General features: G+C 35.8%; 2 protein-coding genes across 2 annotated transcripts; both read right to left on the bottom strand.

The window, feature by feature from the left end:
- Positions 1-29: 29 nt before the first annotated feature.
- Positions 30-3439, bottom strand: LOC130730281 (probable pectinesterase 15). Its single transcript, XM_057582242.1, has 5 exons — positions 2958-3439; positions 2216-2387; positions 1900-2106; positions 433-683; positions 30-210 (listed from the first exon to the last, which is right to left on the bottom strand). The coding sequence occupies exons 1-5, from the start codon at positions 3344-3346 to the stop codon at positions 30-32; spliced, it is 1200 nt and encodes a 399-aa protein (XP_057438225.1). The 5' UTR covers positions 3347-3439.
- A 1499-nt stretch (positions 3440-4938) lies between these two features.
- LOC130730276 (increased DNA methylation 1) lies at positions 4939-13267 on the bottom strand. Its single transcript, XM_057582239.1, has 20 exons — positions 12570-13267; positions 11916-11987; positions 11608-11812; positions 11339-11447; positions 10407-10499; positions 10136-10228; positions 9922-10014; positions 9755-9836; positions 9619-9678; positions 9480-9532; positions 9190-9356; positions 8210-8420; positions 7965-8022; positions 7758-7814; positions 7415-7660; positions 6077-6141; positions 5926-5982; positions 5751-5844; positions 5446-5586; positions 4939-5301 (listed from the first exon to the last, which is right to left on the bottom strand). The coding sequence occupies exons 1-20, from the start codon at positions 13038-13040 to the stop codon at positions 5197-5199; spliced, it is 2532 nt and encodes an 843-aa protein (XP_057438222.1). The 5' UTR covers positions 13041-13267; the 3' UTR covers positions 4939-5196.
- Between the last annotated feature and the right edge of the window lie 685 nt (positions 13268-13952).

Genomic DNA, 13952 nt, shown 5'->3' with positions numbered 1-13952 from the left:
TTTGGAAGTTGAGGTTTTACTGATTCCCACTATACATCATAATGACCAACATGGTTTTCAAAATAATTGAGAAGCCAATCATTTCCATTTATGTATGAAATATTCATATAGGAGTTTGCTTCATAATCCTTCAGTTGCTTTGCATAGGAAACTCTGGATGTGTAATTTGCCCCAGGTCCTAGACAACGGTACTCTCCAAAGAAGACAGTCCTGCAAATATAATCAATCAAACATGTACGTTTTTGAGACAAATAGCTCGTTTGGATACCCGCTGAAAAGTATGAAAACGAGAAAATAACCAAATCACTTTTTGTTAAAGTAATAAGTTGTTACTTCAACAAAAAGTACTTCAGGATATATTATTTTCTCGTTCATACTTCCAAACATGTATCCAAATGGGGGAGGGATAAGTTAATGGAAGAAGTTACAAACTGGTCTCTGGAGGGATCTCTCCAATCATTCCATCCCTCAGGAGCTACAACCTCAGACATGTATGTTTTTGAGAAGACAGCAGTGGAGAAAGCACCCCAAGCTCTTCCAAGCCACACATTCCCAGTCCCAAGAATGGTACAATTCACAAATGAAAACCCTGTTTCCTCGTTTATTGATTGCCTCCCTTGTGCTGTAATTGAGCCACTAACCCCATCCAAATCTGGTTTTGCTATTGAGTGTATGGTACAGCCCTGGTGTCACATATAACAATCCTGGTGTCACAAATAATAAGGTAGTTTGCTAATAAGGTGTTTAAAATCAACTTTGTTTTGTTCAATTTGAACAAAACTAATTATTCTAAATTAACTTTTCTTTTTATAATCAAATATTTGAACACTAACCCTTTAGAAAAGAATTTTATTGAAATCTGAACGAAATGAATCTTTCTAATGAAGCTGTTTCAGCCACAAGCATTTTCTATAGGTTCAAATGAATATAATGGTACTTCTATTCAAATGTTGATTAGCATCCAAAGCTTAAAATCACCCCACCATCATCATACTACTTTTTCCCATGCCCCAAAATCACTTGGTTCAACTTCAATCTAATTACTTAGTTCAATCTAATCACTTGCTACCAAACAACCCCTTTTTCCCATGTCCCAAAATTACTTGGCTCAATCAAATTTCCTTGTATCATACTTATTGGTCGTAACTTTCCCTTTTTCCCATGTCCCAAAATGAATTGGTTCAATCAAATTTCTTTGCTATCATACTAATTGGTGCCAACTTTCTTACCTGGCAGGCTGGCACAGATAGCCCATATTTTTCCTAATGAACAATTACATTTTAAAGGTACTGCTATAAAGAGATTACAAGCAAAACTTTTCAGACATGGAAGAATGACATATTGACAACAACAAAAAAAAGAATGGCATTACTACCACTTCGTCAAATGAGTAATGACATTCAATTACGCAAACTCTCTTGAACACAAACTCCTACAACTTGTCATGTAACATGTTGCCTATGATGGATGGGACCAATAAAATTCAGGGACAGCCATAATGCAGCTTCTTGTAGAGTGTATTGAAAAACTTGTGTATAAGGTAATGGACTGCAATAGACAAGTATTAATTCACACATAGGCCGGAGATATGCTATTGACAGAAATGATGAGCTAATATACACATTTTATCAACATCTCACATACACATACACATTTTAGACGACACACACTTTAGCGCCAGTTTTTAATTGTTGCTAACGTTTACGATGGTTAAAAACCTCCGCTAAATTGTGTGTTGGAAGGATGTCTAATAAAAAACGTATGTCCACATATCATAACTCACTATTGAATTATTTATGAAGAGAAGGTTAAGCTAGCTTTTAATTAGAGTTAGGTCCAATCCAAATTCTAATATCAAAATATGATTCAAAGGAAGCAAGTTTTGTGTAATTTTTTTACCTCATAAAGTGACCTTGCATTTCCAAATATGAAATCAATGGATCCTTCGATGAAACATTCTTTAAAATAATGTCTTCCACTGTCATCATTGAGTGTGTCCTGTGCACCATAAAACCCACATCCATAGAATGCACCCTGATCACCTGTAATTCTCAGTGCCACTGCCTGTTCCCCAATCTTTCCTGGTGATGGTGGAGGAGCTGTGTTCTTTACACACAACCCACAACACAAAAATCTCACCATAAAATAATGTACATGTAAATTTCCAAAACAGGACATTGAACAAAGCAAGTGCAAACTTAAACTACTTAATTACCTTAAAGCTGATGTTGTAAGCAGTGAACTTAGAAGCAAAGACAGCAAAAGAGTAGCTATAGGATGTCCCACCAGTGGAATTGGCAGTGTCATTCCATTCTATGATTGTATTGAGATACCCTTGACCTTTAATTATCAAGTTTGTTTTATTGGCTTGCACCACTACCTTCTCCCTGTGATTTGTGATTATTTATCAAATATTTGAAGTAAAATAGTGTATATAATTTTATATATAGCTGAATATATCTGATTATGTTCTCTAACTTCGATTGAAAACATGAAGCTTAGGAACTTTTAAGTATTTTCTGTTAGTTGTGTTTACCTAAGAACTAAGCATTAAGAATTTAAAATAGAAAGGCTGGACTTAATGCATGTTTGAAAATTCTTCTACAATTTATTCTAAAGTCAAAATCAATTATAAGAAGCTTTTGTTAGTAATTTCTGGATAACATAATTGATTATGAGAAAAATAAGCTGATCCAAATAAGATGTTGGGAAACACATGCACCAAATTTTTCAAACATGGTTTCTGATTGAAACGTGATTTTGGTAAAAAAAAAAAAGCAACTTTTTCTAGCTTTTGTGTTTAACTAACAAAGTTCAAACATAAATTAATTTACTCCAAATCATATTTAATTAGACTAATTTTATGAAAATCAATTTCATTCAATCAAATGCTTATCCAAAGTCCAAACACACTTATTAAACTTTAAGAATCAATAAAAGCACAAAGAGACAACCACCTGTATGTGCCAGAGTCGATTAAGATAAGGGTGGTATCAGAACTAGATTCAGGAACAGCATCAATTGCTTTCTGCACACTACTGAAGTTACCACGCCCCTTTAAGTCAACTGTGAAAACATGAGTCACATTATAAGCCAATTTGACCTGGTCACATTTGTCCTCATGCCTCTTCCAGTGATGATGTTTCCTTGCAATACTTGTTATCAAAGAAACAAAATCTTGAGAACCACTAAGCTTAGTAATCTTGCTAAATATTATTCCAAGCTGAAAACTAGAACTATCTTGATGAGGACTAATGGCAGGTATCTGGGTATGATGAACAATTATGATAGAAAAGAAAAGAATGACAAAGCTAGAAAGCCAAAAGAGGGTTCTCTTGAATCCCATGTTTTAGCTTTTTTCAATTGGTTAGTTTATCTGTGACTTTGGGTTAAGAAATGGGATTTGAATGAAGGGGGGAGTGGGGTATGGTTATATTTATGTGCATGTGAAAAGAATGTGCTAGTGATGTATTAATGGAGTAGGAGGTAAGGTAAGAAATGTATGGGCATCTATCATTGCAAAAGCCTGCTTTTGAAAGCATTATGGAGCTCTTAAAAATGAATTTGATGGTTAAACAGAGATTGGATAATACACACGCTAAGTCACTTGCAGAAAAGGTCAGGATATACTATAACTAAATGAAGGCTCATGGGAGGACATTCATGAATGGGGCGGTAGGACTGGGACTCTTAATCAGCATGGTTATTTTATTTTGGTTGTAATGATGAAGTGAAATGCATGCCTAAACTTAGCAGGTGGTTGGTTCAAGTGGTACATGTTTGATTCCCCTTAAGTTATGTCTCGAGTTCGAGTTTTGTGGATGGAAAAGCCTCTACTGGAAGAGTTAACCCCATCATGATGTAGATGTTTCCCAGCTGGAACACGATTGCATTCGAAGGAGGATACTTGTAAGCACCAAAAAATTGTGTGCAATGTTGTCTACCCAGGGACTGATCCCTGTACCTCTCCCCCCTAACCAACATGTCTCATAACTCTTACCACTTGAGCTATCATTCAAGGACAAATCTTCCCAAGGATTGATCCATGGACCTCTACCTAACCAACATGTCTCCTAAATCTTATCACTTGAGCTATCATTCGGGAAAAAATAAGTGTTGTCAAAGTAGATTATGAATATAATTAATTTTAATAAAATTGGTTATGATATAAGTAGATGAAAGTTATCTATATGCATTTATGAAAATAAAAAATAATATTATAAAATATAGTAGTAAAATCTCACAGTTGATGGAAGTTATGATTTATCTAACTTGATCACAAAATTGATTTTGGAGTTAGAATTAATTATATATGGAAGCATTAAAAAAAATTGACACAACCAAATCAATACTAACACTTACAAATGTTAAAACTAAATATGCTAGAAGAAGGCTTCTTAGCTTGTCATGCACTGTGCTGTCATCCCTTGTGTTAGTTATTAGGTATGTTAATAAATTAGTTCATTTATCAGGATTTGAACCCCAACCATTCACCTTTCATTTCTCTCAACTCTTATGTCTCCTAGCGTTTATCGCTCAAGCTAACCCTCTAGGACCACACTAGTCTATACTTGTTGATTAATACTTGGCTACAATAAAGTTAGGGTCTCATGTTGAAGAAACTCTGCCAAAACACGAAAAAAATTATTTGCAATAGTTTTAGGCATCTGTAAAAATGCTTTAGTATGTTTGAAAGTTATGAACATAATCATCCGCATGAAGATTTTTCTAAGTTTAATCAATCTAAGGTCGTATTGAATGCTTGCGAAGGAAAAGAAAAATGCTTGAAGTTGCCATATCAAAATTCTAATTCCTACGAGAAATAGATGCTCAGCATAAAACTGCACTGTAAAATACGTTATAATGCTACATCTTTTGTTTTAAGATTACTCATTCTGTTGAGGGGCGTCAACAATAAACTATGTGAAGCTGGTCATATCAGACAAATTACAGATTTTATACATTATAGCACTAATCCAAGATCAATCAATAACTTATGTTTTCTTAAAAATAATTAAGGCAGAACAGATGGAATTATAAATGTTTTAAACAATTGGCAAGAACGGGTTCAAGAATGGCTTCAAATAGCCCAAAGCCTATATACATAAAAAGCAAGCAGAAAAGGAATAAAAAAAAAGGCCAGAAAGCTAGGGGTTTTCCCCTTTCATAATTGAATTTTATTCCTATAAAAAATTGTCATGCTTGATTACTGATGATTCGACATGGAGGCACCAATTTATGAAGCATATTTGTCCCTTTGAATGTCACCATCTGATTGAAGTTCTTCCTATAGTCGGAAAGCTGTGGCACAAGGGAGGTGTGAAATAATATAGTTAAACTATCAGACATAGACACATGATTATAGCTCAACTTCAGAAATGCTAGATTGAGGAAGTAGCAAAAATGTTAACATAGCACCAAGTAGTAGTATAGCAGATTTTATACCTCATCTGGCTTCATCCTGCTAAACCCAAATTTATCGGTCCATATTGATTCTGCTTCTTCTGCAGCTGGCAGTACAAGGCTCTTCACATTCATGAAAGCCAAAAGCCTCTCAATGCAGGAGAAGAGTGTTTGGAAGTAGCCCTGTTTGTGTCAAGCCAATGTTATAATTATTGCACTAACAAGACATAGCGACAAATGGTCACAATACACAGCCATCAATCAAAATTCCAGAGCACATAAAGTTTCAACCAAATAGAGGAAAGAATACAATGTAAGTGAAAAAAACCAGAAGTAAAGTCTCATACCTTCCCGTGATTCCCGTTACTTGTTGCAACTAAAGGAAGTTCAGCTACATCTGAGCCGAAAATTCGAAGCATGGCCGCAGATACCACAGATGAACTTCAATGTTAAAGAAACAAACTGTAAGCAGCACTAGAAGTGTTAAATAATAAAAGTTAAATACAGAAAACCACTTCTTACTTGACTACTAGTAATGCACAATACATTCCTCCAAACTCCTGACCCCGCACATTCCTTCTGTACATGACATACAATAAGTGAGACAAAGGAAAGAAAAAAACTGAAGAGAAAAATTATACACAAAACAAATGCATTTGAAGAAGTTTCTAACCCATAAACCATGGCTGGAATAAGGTCACGTCCACTAGCTGCGTCAACTATAGGATTGAAGCATTCCTGAAACAAGGGAAGTTTCAATCTTAAATCCAATTAATGTTTTAAATGATATTATGGAAAACTCATGGTTTGCCAGGTATAATAGATAAGCTCTGTCATAAAGATTAACATTGTAAAATATAAAACAAAAGTAATGATATGACACAGAATCACCATAAATATAAAAAGGCATAATAACAAGTCAATAACAACAGAAGTCAAAGTGTGAGAGGAAAAGATGTACAGCACCATATTGTAAACAAGTTGAAGCATCTAAGGTGTCTAAAAAGAGGGTTAATGACATGGGTTGTGAAGTTCAGAACAGGGAAGGAAATGAACAGAAAAAGGAGGTATCATAGAAACACTGCATAGACCTTCACAAACCTTGAAAACAGAAGTGGGACATACACGAGTGGCTGGCTTGCTGCAAAGAGCACAAAATGCCATGGGTAGCCAGAGAAACAACCAAAAACTGTGAAGGTAAGGCGAGGCAGCATGGAAGAATGCACAAAATCATGATTTGGGGCCACATTATCATTATACATAACACAGGGAGGATACACGATGCTGTCGTGGTCAAACAGCACCACGAAATTCAATGATTGACTACTTTGTACATAGTTTCCCAAAAAGTGGTTCATGTATCTTTTTTCTCCCATATGCTGATTTTACTATCTTCCTCCAAGACATGTGGCTTTACCATTGTTAGTTATTGATTACTTTAAATTACCCTTTTTATGTTAAAATTTCTTTCTGAATCTCAATAGCTTATATTTTCAACATGTCAAGATTACTTTGAAATTTCCTACTTTATGTCAAAATTTTCTTTTTCTTTCCAAATCCTAGATGCTAATGCACTCAATTCCTCTTAATACATTAAAAAACGTTCTTTTTACATTCGTTGAAGAGAAACAGAAATGGATCAAAATAGGGCAAAGTATTTGGTTTATGTTTTATTCCTACCTTCGACGTTTGTCTTAAAAAGATAAAAGATATACTAAAAGAGAGACAAGGTTGTGTCGTCTGTAGCACTTCAGTGGAGATGTACATGACCCACTTAATGGTGGTTCACTTCTTCAATTTGGACGAGTTGTATCAATATCTTTTTACAAATAGTAAATGTAAAAACCGTGTTAAAATATCTAAGCCTATCTTTGAGTTTTTAAGAATTTTCTATATTCCCGTATCCGGTGTACTGTACCTGGGCTTCGTAACAGGGAAAATTACCTCCATCCACTCAAGGGGAACAAAAGTAGATTGTATAAAATCCAGAAAGATGGACAGAAGAACTTACATGAAATATCGAAACGGCCTCCAAAAGCAATGGCCTCGTTTCACGGGAAGCAATTTTTCCATTAAGAAGCCTCCATCTTACATCATTATCATTGATGGGATCTAATCCTTTTTCCACTTGCTTTTGTTTTATAACATCCAAGAGGGATTCAGGGAGTCTCTCAGCCCCCTTAACCAAAACGTTCTCCAGAGTAGAATGTATTCTCGTGCAATCCTTACAACAAAGCCAATTCCCTTTGGGCAATTCCTGTAATTGGTGCAGACATAATATGTTCAGCAGAAAAATGTGAAATTGGAATCCAAACTAATATATCCACATATAAAGACATAGAAACAATTGATACCTTTAAATATGCCATTTTGTGATCTCTCAAACAGCCAACATGATACTCCTTTTCACACTGCAGCAAAAGTGGGGGGAACAACATCAAGTTGGGCTAGTAAAACAAAAGTCATCCCTAAAGTAGATACTTCCACCAGTAGACCCTCAAAAAGTAAGAAAAAGTTTACTCTAGGTGACATCAAAATTAGAACTCGACTACAATGCATACCTGGTCACAGAGTATTATTGTGCGAGGACCAAAGCCGGATTTGCTGAAGTCAACACCCCTACATGTACAAAATTTTCTCTTCATATTTTATTGCTCGGTGAAAATAAAAAAATATACAATACTGGTTTATGATAAACTTAAATACAGAAGCATATCTGCATAGTGTCAATCGCCGCTTTCAAGTACAATGAAGCTAAATGTTTACTCCGTGCAATGGCTTCTAATCTTTACAATGAACTAGTTACCTGCATAAAGCGCACCCACTAAGCTCAGATTCGATGTCTTTAACTATGCGAATGCATCTATTGGTTATCTGGTTAATAGGATCAACTCCTTCAACCCTTCCAGCTGCCCATGCATTGGCATTGTATGCCACAAACTTTTCTCTCTGGAACATGTTTTGGCAAAATTGACAGTACCAGTCACCACGTGGAATACTTGATAGAGATGCACATTCTGAACATTTCCAAACATAGGGACATAAAAGTTCACTTAGAAGATGGCGACCTTGTAATGTACCAAATAAGGAAAATATTCTTAATGTTGCTAATATTCAGTAAATCATGAAATAAAATTTAGGCACAGTAACAAAAATTTCAGCAATACTGGTATGAATTTGAAAGTTTATTTCATTTAGAAAATATTAACAATATTATGAATGGTCAAAGTACAAATTCCACTTATAAGCATATGTAAACATATTGATGTAACATATTCCATTTAGAAGATATGTAACAATCCCATTCATCAATTATAGACAAATTAAGTTCAGAAGATTTCCCCAACTTGTAAGCATTTAAGACAATTAATCTAGCACAACACAACTAGTAATGAGGTATTTACACAAGGAGGAAAAATATTAAATAAAGAATAGAATTGATAGGAAAACATTTTCATGTCCCTTCTACATTTTTTAGGCAGGAACGGGTTCATAAAAGGCATGTGATGGACAAAAAGTTGTCTTAAGATTTGGGTAACCTTGTAGCACCGATCCGCATGGTCACTTAAAGTCTTCCATTCTCAAAGAACCTAATATATTAACATTGTAGGTGATATAGTCAACACTTGTATTTCACGAATAAACAACCTAGGTGGTAAAGAACTTCTTACGACAGTGGCAGAGGAATGAGAGGATAAATAACGGGGAAGAAAGATGATACCACATTTAAACTGTGGTAGCTAAAAGATAATTTGCCCATCAAATTTTTGGTAATGCATGTCTGACCTTTATGAAATGCTCTTGGGCATCCATCACAAAGCAACAGGTTTCCACCATCCCAACAAACAACGCATAGATCATCATTGTCCTTTGCAGAGTACTTTCGATCTTTTGAGAGAGATATTGCAAACTCATGGAGAGACACCCCATTTGAAGTGTAAATATATGCATAACTGCCCAAAAATAGTGCACTTTCATTAAAACCACAGGAAAAAGAAAACCAATTAAAAACCTTCTTAACATCCCTCTGACCACCCACCTCCCCATGAAAAAAAAAAAACAAAAAAAAGACTCACGGTTTCTTGCGAGAAGCCCAACCCGCATGGACCTCAAATTGTGAGGGGCTGACCTGCACAACATTAGATATCGAAACAAAATTATACACAGTTTACAGATTGTTAAGGAATGCCTACAAACATACAAACTAAGTTATACCACAGTGTTGCAGCATCGACAAACAATTCCAGAACCCATTTTGTAGCCTTCAAGCAATCTCTGTCAATCAGAATGCAACCGTTAGGATTAGATTAGGAATATAATAAGTTGTACATCAAATACACATACACCAAACCTTTCCGCGTGCATAATAAGCTACTTCAGTTCCATCAGGCAATCCATCTTCCTCAAAAACTAACTTATGCAACCTCTGATCCCTTGAGAAGAAATAAGTGGTAAAGAAATAATGATTAACATCACCGACATAGATACACACAAAAGAAGACTGAGTAAGGAGCTCACTTCTTAGTTATTTTCCACTGAATCTTATTTTGTGAAGATAAACATTTTGAATTTGAACTAACTTTCGGGGCCTTCAACTTTACCGACATAGACCTGGAAATTACAAGTAATTAGAATAAAAGGGTAAAAAAATTATTTGGTCTTAAACAATATCCCACAAGCAAATTATCCTAACTACATCAGGTGTGCTGAAAAAATAGAGGCAGATAAAAACCTTTTTTTCATCTTTGTCAAAATTTTCTTCCGGGGTAGAATAGGTACAGAAGCACTCTTGGAAGAATTTGAGCTGCTAACCCTTTTTGATGACCTTAACAACACAATTGGCAGCATGTGAATTAAACAACAAAGCAGACCACACGCACACACGCACATAAACTCATGCAATCCATGAAAGAAACCATGTAAAAATAAAAAAATTATGCAAAAACTTCAAATTTTTACGATATACACTATATAGAGTAGATGAAATAAGTATGAATACTAACTTTGTTCTTTTCTTCCAGTGTCCCTTACTTTGAGAGGAGATAGACAGATCAGGAGTACAGGATGGATTGGAGAGCGGTACTGGTCGAGGAGACCTGAAATATTGTTGCAGAATGATAAAAAGAAAATATAAATTAGACCAGGGGCAGGGACTTATTGCACCTTTCAAATGGTTTCAACATTTTGAACCTAGATTTGACTTCATTTTTAATCTGTTAACTTACGTCACTTCATTTGATTATATTACTAGCCATAATTTAACAAAAAAAATGGCAATATTAAGTTATGACAATTGTCTATGAGCTTAAAATTGGACTCTTCTCTCATCCAAAAGCAATTGATGTATGTTCACAATTGTGTACTCATCAGCATATACAGAACATGACAAAAACTCAGATACTAGGTTGCCCAGAATCATATGCGCAGCGGTTGCAGGTTAAGATAGTACAATTCAACAGAAGGTAGTTAAAATAGGAAAGGGGGTGAAAATTGTAAGTAAAATTGTAAGAACTTACAAAACTCATATATATGTGCATATAAAATAAAATAAATAAGGGGGGAAACCTTTAAATCACCAAAAACACTGTTAAAAACATACACTCGTATATCATAATCCATATTCCATAAAAATGTCATGCATCAGCCATAAAGTGGAAAGACTTAACAACTACAAACAAATAATAGAATAATCAATAAGCCAAAATAACCGCCTACCAATATATAGAGAACATGTCTTAGTAAAAGGAAATTTCATTACAAAAAACCAAATTAATAGATGGGAAGAAGAAGAAGAAAATAGTTTCATTTTTCTGCAGTAGTCTGCTTAAAAAGGATTGATTGTACTTTGAAAAATCAAATTTTATCCGAAATTTCATCATGATGTAGATCATTAAAAATTATTATAAATAATAATTTGAGAATAAGAAATGAGTACCGGACTCTTTTGCCAACGACATTTTTTGAACTTTCTTCAGATTTCTTTGATTCCACACAAGAACTGCAAATAGGCCCCACTCTTTCCACACACGAAGAAGGGAAACACCCTATGGCAGAATAATGATACTATTAAGCACCCAAGGCAATCAAAAAAGAAAAGAAAACTCCACACAATTTTCTCTTGATTTAAGCAAACAAAATTAAGATGCACATGACAAATAGGACAAGTAAGATGTAATGACTCTGAATAGCAGAAGCAAAGCTCACCTTTGCACCTTTTACAGGTAAAATATTTTTCTTCAGCTGGAGAACCAACAAAATTTTGAACTGCTGTCTCCAAAGTATGCAGGGGTGCTGCCTTGCATGCTCCTAATAGATCAAGCAGGCTCTTCCCATTTTCTAGGCAAATATACTGTGCTGCTCTCCTATATTGTTTGCAAGCATGGATCTCAAATTGGGAAGGTGGAATAACCTACACAAGCAGAAGAAACAAGGAAAAATAAATAAATAAAGGGACAGTCTCAGACCCAAGAAGAAGAAGCAAATAGGTAAGCAAAGGCAGAATTATATCTCACCCTGCGTCCATTGCACAGACTGCACGAGCACAATATTCCCCCATCTCTAATAACACCCCGTAAACCTGACGTCTGCAGCAATAACATATCAAACTACCAATACAAAATCCATGGGCGGTAAATACATTAAAGCAATGTTTTTTAAAACAGACCACCAAGCACGAGCTAGAAGGGTAACTATGAAATAATTTTGAGAATCGAATACATAGAGCAGTAAGAGCTAGTGTCCCAAATCCAATCATTAAACACATACAATATCTGAATACGCGAGACAAGTGCTAACTAAGTTGGCAAAATGCACCTAATAATTCCTCTTATTTGTGTTTTTAAAAGGTTTTTACCTTGTGAGGCTTGTGCCTTCTCCTAATGGCTCAGTTAATTACTTACAGAAACAATAAATCCAAGAGATTCAGCGGCTTCTGTTTCGCGTTAATATATAGGCATGTAGCACAATCTATTATACTAAAATCTAAAATACATTCTCTAACATCATGTAATTTGTTAGGTAACTATTTCCAATCCCCCCAAATTCGATTTTAATTACATTGTTACTAGACATTGTTCACTTCATGAAGGAAATTTCTGTATTTTTTTCTTTTCTCCCAAATGTAATAATCTTATAGATTCATGAAGAGCATATGAAACGAAACGAACCTTCTTAATGCCGCCCATGTAAACCACAGAGACACCATCAAGCAATCCTGTATCGAAAAGCTCCTTCACAGTCGTAGGCTTCCTGCTAACCACAATCTTCTTCGACATCTTCAACTCCATCTTGCCCCCGGTACCCACCAATGCACCATCAATTCCACCATCACCTACACCACTCGCCCCACCTTGTTCCAACTCACTCTCCACCCTCTCAACAGACTCAACAACACTCACCTTAAACGCCGATCGCGTCCGCCGCCGAGGCGGCCTCACCGCAACCTCCACATCCTCGCTCTTCACCTCCACGGCATCGCAATCCGTTTTCACCGCACTCGCCTTAATCCTCTTGGACTCCGCGTCCTCGGATAATCCGTTACACAATTCGAGCGCCCGCTTGGATCGCGTGTAAACGATGTGACCATTCACCACGGAAACCTTCCGCGCCTGATCGGGTTCCTGCTCCGGCTTAACCATGGCGGCAAATCTGGGAGGAATTGGAAGATCGATGAATCGAGATGTGTACTATGCGAATTGAATTGGGGGAAAATGGGCATTGGAGGTGGAATTGAAGGAGGAAACTAGCATGAGAGTGGGTGAAGGTAGCTAGGGTTTTCGTTAGATTTGATTTGGGGGTTTTTGGTTTTCACTCACAGAGTGAGGCACAGAGAGAGAGTGATGGATAATGTAGAAGAAGATGAGATGAAATTTAGGGGAAGAGGAAATGGCAGATCCGTAAATAGTTGTAACGATGTGTGTGAATTGACAGAAATGCCCCCTGGTGCTTCAGGAATTGCCGGTACCGGTCGATATCGTCGGAAAATTGGTTGGGAATTGGGACCCTGCCTATGTCATGTGTGATTTGGATTTAGTGCGCTTGATTCCACTCAATTGCAAATGCAAGTCCTTCGATTAAGATCACACGAACCATGTTTATATCTCCTCTTATTTATGATCAGCATGCATATGTTTAAGCTCGACAGTCATGAAACTAATCATCGCTCGAAAATTGTATTAAGTGGGTACACTTCTCCCAACAAATATTTTTTCATACACATCGTTCAGGAATCAAATCATTGACTAAATGCTTAAGGAGCTCAACTATTTACTAGTTGTGCTACTTTATTGGCAGCTTTAATAAATTTTGTTAATGAGAAATAAAAGGGTTTGCATACTAATAAATAATTAATCGAATATACCCTAAAATTGTCATATGTTTTTATTAATCTAGAATAAACTAATATGGTCAATGTTGATCTTTTCATGACTCAAAGGATTGATATCTAGTGACAACATGAGATGGAGAAGACAAATACTACCGAGCAAAGCTACCAAAAATATTTGGGTCATTTTAAGTTGACGTCCAAGTTCAAGGGAAAATCCTTGAGA

The sequence above is a fragment of the Lotus japonicus genome, chromosome 1 (assembly GCF_012489685.1).
Source record: "Lotus japonicus ecotype B-129 chromosome 1, LjGifu_v1.2".
In the NCBI taxonomy this organism is placed as follows: Eukaryota; Viridiplantae; Streptophyta; class Magnoliopsida; order Fabales; family Fabaceae; genus Lotus; species Lotus japonicus.
This window is presented reverse-complemented; position numbering and strand designations above follow the sequence as displayed.